This window comes from Quercus lobata, chromosome 5 (assembly GCF_001633185.2).
Source record: "Quercus lobata isolate SW786 chromosome 5, ValleyOak3.0 Primary Assembly, whole genome shotgun sequence".
NCBI lineage: Eukaryota > Viridiplantae > Streptophyta > Magnoliopsida > Fagales > Fagaceae > Quercus > Quercus lobata.
The window spans coordinates 57472171-57482592 of record NC_044908.1 but is presented as its reverse complement, the minus strand read 5'-3'; the positions used below and the strand labels follow the sequence as shown (position 1 = coordinate 57482592).

Sequence of the window (10422 nt, the reverse complement as noted above, 5' to 3'; positions counted from 1 at the left end):
CCACATTGATCCACCACGCCCTCCACCACGTCAACCCACACCCTCCATCATGCCGACCCATAAACTCAGACCTCCACCACATCGATCCACAAACCCAAACCTCCACCATGCCGATCCACAAACTCACGCCCTCCACCTCACCACCACAGGAACACCCCACCACCACCGTAACACCATACGCACAGAAACCACACACACACACACACACACACACACACACACACACACAAATCCACACAAAACCCACAAGCATTGAGCAAGCAGGGAGTTAAGAGAGGAGAGTTTCAAAGAAAGGAGAGTTGAGAGAGATGAGAGTTGAGAGGGTCAAAGAGAGAGAGAAAAAAATAATTAATTAATATTATTTCGGTTTACAAACTCGTGAACAGTAGATTCTAAATATAAGTACCTACTATTCACGGGTTCTAAAATTTTAGAATTTGCATACCGAATTGGAGCATGTTTTTAGATTCTCAGAGCTAAAATAGCAACTAGGAGTATTTTACACTCCTGGATGCGAATGCTCTAACTAATTAAGAAGAAGGAAATGAGTAGATAAAGACTTTATAGGTGTTGTAACTTGTAAGTCCTAAAGCTAGAGAGAAATGTGATCAAGTGACTTCATGTGCTTGTATTGGAGAATGTATTTAGTTATTTTGGGTAGGTTCATCAATAGTAACACCCGCACAAGCACTTCATTTGTATATTAAGGATGCTTTGGTTTTTCATGTCACATTAGTGAAAGTCACCTTAACATGAGGTTAAGAGTTTAAGCAAGGGGATGCGAGTAGATCATTTGGGTGGCCCCAGTCACATTACCATCTTGCACATGTGCCCCCATGTGTTTTTAAGAATGCTTTGGCTTGTTGTGCTATATTAATGCAAACCACCTTAACATAAGGTTAGGCACATAATAAAATCATTATAATTTAAATACTTTTTTTTTTTTTTTTAACTGTAGTTAAGGAGAATGGAAGGAGTAAATAAATGCCTTATAAGTATAAACTTCAAGCTCACCAATAGGACTAAGCTTGCAAGTGACCATAGGTTTGTTTGTGTTAAAAGTATTCTTTAAATGATTAAATTTATTATATCCCAATAGTTTAAATTTTTGAGACAACCGGTAATTTAACAATTTGTTTATTCATTTTTTTTTCCATCCACTAAGTAATTAAGGAGAATACAACGAATAGATAGACACCTTATATTTTAAATACATAAAAACCAAAGTTAAAGTTTTTAATTCCTAGGCATTAAAATCTCACCTTTTCTATATTTCAAGGATCAACGTGGATGGTGCTACTTCCAATGATGGGCATCAATCTACTGTCGGGGTGATAATTAGAGACAGTAAAGGAGAAACAGTGGCAGCCCTCTGTGAAGTCCTCCAAGGCCAATATTCGAGCTTGGAAACTGAAATCGTGGCTCTAGAAATATGGATCCTTTTGGCTAAGGAAATGGCGTTTACACAGGTCATTTTTGAATCTGATGCTCTGACAATGGTTCAAGAAATTCTGTCAAAAAAAATCAAATGGCAGCCTAGGCCACTTATATCAGGGCATTAAGGACCTCCTTAAGTCTTTTAGGTGTTGGAGGTTATGTCACCTGATAAGAGAGCACAATAGGGTGGCCCATGAGCTTGCTCATCATGCTAGATATGGTGCTGCAAGTCAGGTGTGGAAGGGATGTTCTCCCCCAGTGGTCCGACACCTAATCCAAATGGAATGTACTTAGTCTGTTGGCTGTTCTTGTCCTGTTCTGGTGCTGTTTTCTTTGCTTTTGTAGTTTCGATTTCTCTCATAAAAAAAAAAAAAAAAAAAAAAAAAAAAAGGGTCAAAGTAATATATTCTATCACCAAAAACAAAAAGTATTACATACAATATATATATATATATATATATATATATATATGTTGTTATTTCGGAAAATGAACATTTTTTTTTCTTTTGGGTCAGACACTAAACGGATAGCACATCACATCTATAAAGACTGCTAATTGGGCCAAACTACCACCAAACCCAATGATTTGGCACGAAATTATTTGAGTGGACATTGATATTCTTGTGACCTATAAAGTAGTGGAACTGGGTTTTTTATATTTTGATGGGTAAGAATATATTAATGAGAATCAAGGAGAAGAAAGAGAAGAGAAGGAAATAGACTCATTTTAATCACAATATGCAACCCAGGCGTTCATATTGTGGATTTTTTTTTTTTTAATTATTCACAATCTGAGAAACAAAAATAAAATTCTAACAAAAGAACAGTGTAAAGTAGCTTTCAATTTTAAAATAAAGAAGCTATAAACCAAGGGGTGGAATGTAGATTCAACAATGCTTCAATGCACCTTTGGAGTCCCCTTCAAAAATATCGTATTGGAACTTATGGAACACTGCATGTTTAATAGCTTGGACAATAGCTCGGGCTTCTCCTTGTGTCAGATCAGTAGAAAGGAAGTGGCTAGAGTCGGATTAGTTAGATTAGTGGAACTAATATCATTCACAAGAAACAAGAAATTCAATTACAAGAGTAGTGATTCTTTAATTTAGTAGGCGCTTTAATTTATCCAAAATCCAACAGATTCTACAAGTTTTCGTTTATTATATTTATACTAGTGTGTAGCTTTGTGAATATGCACAGATATAATTAAAATAATCATAATTATATGGTTCAAACTATACAATTTTTTTAAGAAAAGATTCAAATTATATATGGTATTAGTTTACACTTTTTTAAACCATGTATTTCTAAAATATGTAATAGTTTCTCATTATATATATAATTTAGAATTTAATTGGTTTTAGACTCTATAGTTTTTGCACTCAATAATTCACTTGCCGCAAAAATTAAAAACTTAGATAAACACGTGACAAAAAATTGGACTCCAATTAAAATCCAATTTAGAATATAATTGAATTTGAATTCTTCGATTTTACACTCAATGCACTTGCCAATAATTATGTTAATCTCATCAAGTACAATTGGAATGAGCTCTACATAATAAATAAATAATTATAATAAACATAAAAAAATATTATTATTTTGTTATTAATTTTCTTATAACTATTGATATTGTTATTGTAATGTTTATTGTGATTGTAATTGTTATTGGTGTTGACATAACAAAAAAATTGTTTGTTGTTTATATTTAAATCTTTTTTTTAACAATATTGTAAATTTTTAATACAATCATAATACTACATGAACAACAAATATGATAAAATTGTAACATCTCCCGTGTGCGTTACTGTATGCATAACTCACTAATTAATCATAGATGAATTTTGTTAACATTTTTTTTTTCACTCAATTATGGTTTAAAATAATTGGCAATTTCATTTGTGGATTATTTCTACTACACTATATTGATAAATAAAAAACAAAACTTAAAAAGAATGAGCGTCACCCTTTCCTTTTGTCATTAATTGTGCAGTATTCTACAGTGTTTTATTTCCATTTGATATATCAATTTCATTGACTTTTTATTTTTTAAGCAATTGTAATGAACGGATAGTTCCATCATTCTATAATATATTTTTAAAACTGAGTTTCAGTTTCTTTATTATAAAATTGAAGATTCCTAGAGTTAATTATATTTTAAAAATTCATTTAATCTCATTTTTTTATACCAAAAAAAAAAATTCACCTTTTGAACACCCATTTTTTTAACATCATTTTTGTCTAGGGATCAAATGGTTTCAAATACTTTTTTTGGTTCTTTCTCTTTTTTTCTCTTTTGCCAGCTATAATGGGGATATATATAGTCAAAGGGGGAGAAAACATAAAGAAAGAGTAAATAAAAAAAATCATTGAAATTAATTCCATGAAATTTATGATGATCATAAAATGGCTAGCAGGGAGATGAATGAGATGAGTTTGGTTAGAAGATGAACTACTAGATTTGTTAATTGGTGCTATATTTCTTGTACTTTTTATTCTATTCAGCCAAGATGGCGGCTCATCATAATAATAATAACTTGAAGAAACAATAATTTCAACAATTACAATATAAATAATTATAACAACAAAAAAACATAAATTTTTTAATGTTTATTTTATTTTTTTTTATGAAAAAAATTCATTGTAACTTAAATTAGTGAGAATAGATAAAAATAATTATTATGTATAAACATTATAAAAAAGAAAAAAAAAAAAAAACATAAACTTGTAAAACTCGGTGGATTTTTAAGAAAAATAATCATTTACTAAAAATATAAAGAATAAACATAACAAATATTATGTATATTTTGATTTTGTTTGGACATGCAATGTAATTTGCACTAGTATTATGTATAAACACTAAATCGTTACTATTTTAAATTTTTTTATTTTAAGTAATTAAGGAGAATGAGAGGAGTAAATGAATGTCTTACAAATATAAACCCCAAGCTCAACCATGGGACGAAGCCCACAAGAGACCTTAAGGTTTGTTTGTTTGTTCTTTTATTATTATTTTTTTTTCTTTTCCCTTTTCCTTCCACTATGTAATTAAGGAGAATAAAAGGAATAGATGAAGTTCTTATTTTTTTTTAAATATTTAAGAATCAAAGTTAAGGCAAGCATTAAAATCTCACCTTTTTTATATTTCAAAGATTAGAAGTAATATATTCTATCTCCAATATATATATCACATGGCATCTCCATAGGCGAAAGTATAATATGTTAAAAAAATATTTTTTGGAATTTCCAAAAATGGACATCTTTATTTTTCTTTTGGGTCCATCTGTAAATAGATTTCACATGTATATAGACTGCCAATCGAGCCAAGCTACCATAAAGCCGAATGATTTGGCATGAAATTATTTGGGTGGACATTGATATCTTTGTAATATAAAGTAGTGAAATTGTTTGTTTTATTTTATTCTATGTATAAGAATATATTAACGGAAAAAAAAAAAAAGAGATGAGGTTCAAACAGGCCCATCTCAATCACAATATGTATCCAACGGGCCACATTGCGACACAAAAAATTTACATTTCAAGATATAAAAATGAAAACCCAACAAGAGAGGGAGTGTATTCAATTTGGAGAAGCTAAAAGGTAAAAACCAAGAGGGTGGAGTGTAGATTCAACAATGCTTCAATGACGCCTTTGGAGTCTCCTTCAAAAAATATCATATTGGAACACTGCAAGTTTGATAGTTTGGAAGAAACTTTGGGCTTCTCCTTGAGTTTGCCTATGGTATTGGCTTAAAAACCAACTTTTTTTTACTATTTAGCTTATTTTTACTACTATTTATGAGTTTTATTATACTTTTTAATACTATTCATGAGTCTTACTATACCATTTTAGTTATTTTTTAACTTTTATCTACCATATATTCAGTAAAAAGTTTTCAGTTTCAACTAAATAAATTGTTCCCAAATAGACCTTGAGTCAGATCAGTAGATGGGAAATGGTAGCATACACAAATACCTTTATCCACGCTTCAATTACAAAACGCCGTAGCATACACAAATACCTTTAATCTTCCAATGAACCAAAACGCATTCAGATAGCTGGTGGGTGGATGATACCACCAGCATAAACTGTATTACCAAGAGCAACCATTTCAGCATTACCACTACAAACCCTTTGATTATAAATAACATAAAATATCTTGAAGTTGCACATTCCAAGGAGTGAATAAGACAATTTATAATATAAGCCTATCTTGATCTGAAGGCAACCAGTAATTGAGGATGGAAGACAACGACTCCACCTTTCTACCTATACTAGTTCATGATAAATACCTTGCAAACCAAAAGTAAAGGAATACAGCAACATAGAAAAATACCTTAATGAATAGTTGCACATTTCAGAAAACACAAGAATTGCCAACAAAATCTAAAATTAGATAACGAGTTCTGGAACGAAACTGTAAAGAAGATTGCGTGCTCAGGATGGAAAACAACAGCTCTTTCAGAACTGTTGGAGTAATTACTGGCAAAGCTGCTCAACGGCTGTTACAATCTGGGCAGGCTGAACCACAGTCCACTCCTCCAATGTCCCAGCATATGGAGTCGGCACATCCTGTGAAGACAAACATATAATGGGGGCGTCCAAATAATCATTGAAATTCTCAGTGATAGCAGCTGTCAAACTAGCACCAATACCACCAGTCCGCATGCACTCCTCCACAATCAGCACACGATGCGTCTTTTTCACTGAATTCCCAATTGTGTGAAGATCAAAAGGTTTCAGTGACCTGATATCAATTACTTCAGGATCATAGCCCTTGTTCACCAAAGTTTTAGCAGCCTGCATTACATGATACCTCATCCGGGAATAGGTTAAAATAGTGACATGCTCCCCAGGCCTAACCATTTCAGCTTCTTCAAGAGAACATACATACTCTTCATCTGGAATTCTCTCTTTGAGGTTGTAAAGCAAAACATGCTCAAATAGTATCACTGGGTTCTCACTTCGAATTGCAGCTTTCATCAAGCCCTTCGCATTATATGGGGTTGAGCATGCAACCATTTGAATTCCAGGGATTGATTGGAAATATGACTCAAGACGTTGGGAATGTTCAGCCCCAAGTTGCCGACCAACTCCACCAGGTCCACGAATAACAATTGGGATTTTAAACTGACCACCAGATGTGTAGTGGAGCATGCCACAGTTGTTAGAGATCTGGTTAAAAGCTAGAAGTAGAAATCCCATGTTCATTCCCTCAACAATTGGCCGCAGACCAGTCATGGCAGCTCCAATACCCATACCTGTAAAGGAGTTCTCAGCAATAGGAGTGTCAAGAACCCTGAGATCTCCATATTTGGTAGCAAGGCCTTTGGTCACCTTGTATGATCCTCCATAATGACCCACATCTTCACCCATTACACATACAGTGGGATCCCTGTCCATTTCTTCTTCCAAGCCTTCCCGTAGGGCCTCAAAAAGCAAAAGTTCATGCCTGAGGATATTACACAAACTGATTGTTACCCTGAAATAATACTAAGAAAAAGAATGAAAATACATGGAAATATTAATATGATGCTGTCACATAGTTCTGTTCAGCACATACGAAATAGAAATCAATTTTAGTTACTACCCACTCATGAATCCCAGTAGAAAAATAACCGCAGAGACATGGCATGCACATAAAAAGAATTTTCAAATCAACACTTTGGAGATACGTTGATGAATATGAAAATAAGTCTGCACACAGAATGGAGGATTCAAAAATCTGATAGTCAAATCAGGTCAAACCAGTGCCTCAGTTCCTGAAGAACCATCAGTGATATGCTATCACTTACCACATCTGTAATCTAAATGATTTAGGGGAGAAAAAAGGAAAATGCCACTTGCCTGATTACAACCACTCTTAATAAAAGATTAAAAAAAGAAATACCCAACACTTCTAATATCTCCATACTGAGCAAAAGAGCATTTTTTTTTTTGGGGGGGGGGGGGGGGGGGGGGGGAGATGTAGTCCTTATCTAAAAAGTCATAGCATTATAGAACATCTTAATCAGACCTCAAACATATTAATCAACATCTTACAATTCAAAAATGAACATACAGAAAACATGATTATCACATCTGAGTTAGTTCTGACTGAGACAGCTCTTTAAGGCATTTGTGGTTTGCTATAAGAAGCACGTATACTTTTAAAGAGAGCCATATTGATATTTATCTTAACCCCTTGACATGAATCTATTATTGGTAAAAAAAATATTGAGTTATCAAGCATAAAAGGTCATATCTTGCAATTAAAAACAATAAATTATATGAATAACTTCACTATCAAATCTGCTTGAGACACTTTGTCAAGGAATTAATGATTTGTCAAGCATCAGTACAAATGAGAGATTGTTGAAGTTCTAGCTCATGCACCGTGATGCATTAGGTTTTAAATTTAGAATAGAAACCTCTCAACACAAGAGATGAAAAGTCATAATCATTTGAAATGTTTGAAAGAGGCAAGAGAAAAACGTCCAGCAAATTTAATGCATTCAAAAGATGTAATTGAAAAAATGTTTGCTCATAGAATCTTTTACAATTAGTTTCATGGTGTCAAACATCCATGGCTTCTTTTTCTATTATACATCTGGTGCATCAAGAGCCCCATCCACAACCCTCCCTCTTTCTCACTCACATAAAAGGTCTTACAAATCTGTAAATATTAATTTGTATGTTGGTGTATCAAAGTTCTGTTAATGAGAATGAAATGAGCTAGATTCAAACCCATATCTGACCCTAGCCCTTTGGCAATATCTACAATGAAAATTAGTTGTTTAAGTATAACCTAAATTGGGCTCAGTTTGAACCAAAAATCCTTATATTGAGACTGTAGACCATATATTGAAATATAACTGTAAAAACATATTTTCACCCATCTTGAAGAGTACAACTATTCTTAATGAATAGCTATTTTTTTGGTTTTCTGAAATTCCAAGTAGAAACATCTCAGATTGAATAGTTTGAGCACTATCTTAAATGAAGTAAAACTCCCCATTAATTTTTACCAAATTTTGAATTACATCCATCTTAGTTATGAATCAGAAAACATGAAAGAATCAACCGATTCATTCATTAGATTGACTAAACACTGAAGGCCTTCCACCAGAGGTCCAGTGTGTTCAGGTAATTTTCATAACTAAAACTGAACTTTTTCACAAGCAAAGAAATCATTGTAATAGAAGTAGTAAATAAAGAACTTGAATCATATAAAGCAGGGAGTCATGGTCCCAAAATAATAATTTCATTAGTATCACAGAGGTAATCAATCCATGGTCCAAGATCAATGATTGAACATCATTGAATATTAAAAACCAAAACATGGTAATCATAAGCAGTGCTACCATGGTGCAAACTTGTGAAGCATTCCACTCAGCTATCAATACAAAACCCCACTATCTGTTGCTAATGTAAATTATGGTTGCCTTGATTAACAAATGAATTAGAAACCAAGCAGTCCACATAATCACAAAAAACGAATCATACCCGGGTTTCGAAGCTGTAGAAGCCGCAGAACTATCCGCCTTAGTCTAAAAAAAAAAAAAAAAAAAAAAATCCCACAACCAGAATCAAATTTCAATGCCCACAAAAAAAATAACCAATTCCCACATAATTCCACACAATTTTATTAAAAAACATGTAAATATAAGAAAGTGAGAGAAAGATGGTTAACTGCAACTGCGTTAGCAATCAATTTCTGAGCCCTGTGAGCTTTATGAACCACACTTCCATCTGATCTGACAACCAAAAAGCTTCCTTTCCTCTCTGAATCAAACACAATATAAACAAAGATTAGATTTTTACAACAAAATTAAAGAGTGTGACTAAGAAAGAATACAACAAACGGCATTTGGGTTTGAATTACCTGAGATTGAGAGAGATCTGCGAGATGGGAGGTGGAGTTTTCCAGAATCAAAGGATTTGGAGGCTGATAAAGCGGTGGCAGCTCCAACAATGGTGGCCATTTGAGTTGGCACTTGAGACTTGAGAGAGAGAGAGAGAGAGAGAAGTGGACAAGAAATGAAGAGAGAAAAAGAGGAAGTGGGTATGAATTTATATTAAGAAAAATGAGATTTGAGTGAGAGGGAGAGAGAGAGAGAATGGGCGGAGAAATTGAGGAACAACAACACTCAACAACAACAACAAAAAGCTTCGTGTGTATTGTATTTATATTGAACGTGTGTTTGTGTTAATTGCTAGCTATGTCTCTGTGCGTTGTGTGTGTGTGTGTTTCTCAATTCTCACCAGTTTGTGCTATATTGGTCGGCGATTTATTTCATACGATTTGAGAGACAGCCACTTCGTTTAACAACCATCATAGTTTCCATCGCCACTTCTCTCTCTCTCTCTCTCTCTCTTTTGTGTTTTTTTAGGTTTTTATTGTCTACATTGACAGTGTAATTGGAAAGCAAATAAAGATAGGCCAAGTGGCATTGAGAGGGCAGTAATGTCATTTCATCTGGATTTTATAACTCCTTTTTATTTTTACCATTTTCTATCTTTGTGGGCTTGGTTAGGTGGAGAGTTATGGTTGGGTGCAAAGGGAAACCATAGACAATTCCGACTCTCTTTTTTTTCATTTAGTGGTAGTTTCGTTGGTGCCTTGGTGGCCTACCTGAACCAACCCTTAAGTCCCTAAACAAGTAACAAGCTGCTCAGTACTGTCACTTGGGGGTGATCTGGTTCTAGTGCTAAAATCAAACCATTAATCTAAAACCCACTTAAAATGTAAAATAGATAAATACTATAGTGTAATTTCACACACACAAAAAAAAAAAAAAAAAGAAAAAAAAACCTTATCAAAAAAAAAATTCACACAAAAAGTGCTCCTACATAACTATTCAAAAATGCTACGATATAATGTAAAAATAGATCACGATTGTAGCTTATTAGTTTATATATAACTTTCTTTGCTAATTTATTATTCCCTCTCTCTCTTCCCCCATTCTCTCTCTTCTCTATACGCTATTTCTAGACCGTCCTTG

General features: G+C 33.4%; 1 protein-coding gene across 1 annotated transcript; it reads right to left on the bottom strand.

The window, feature by feature from the left end:
- Nucleotides 1-5547: 5547 nt before the first annotated feature.
- On the bottom strand, nt 5548-9788 carry LOC115991501 (pyruvate dehydrogenase E1 component subunit beta-3, chloroplastic). The gene is made up of 4 exons (XM_031115243.1): nt 9303-9788; nt 9111-9202; nt 8924-8967; nt 5548-6890 (listed from the first exon to the last, which is right to left on the bottom strand). Exons 1-4 carry the CDS (start codon nt 9400-9402, stop codon nt 5918-5920), a joined length of 1209 nt encoding a protein of 402 aa, XP_030971103.1. The 5' UTR covers nt 9403-9788; the 3' UTR covers nt 5548-5917.
- Nucleotides 9789-10422: the final 634 nt, after the last annotated feature.

Coding starts and splice junctions, on each gene's coding strand:
- LOC115991501 (XM_031115243.1), bottom strand. CDS start 9,402: ATGGCCACCATTGTTGGAGCTGCCACCGCTTTATCAGCCTCCAAATCC. Junction 9,203..9,302: donor CAGATCTCTCTCAATCTCAG/GTAATTCAAACC, acceptor TGTTTGATTCAG/AGAGGAAAGGAAGCTTTTTG. Junction 8,968..9,110: donor TGATTGCTAACGCAGTTGCA/GTTAACCATCTT, acceptor TTTTTTTTTTAG/ACTAAGGCGGATAGTTCTGC.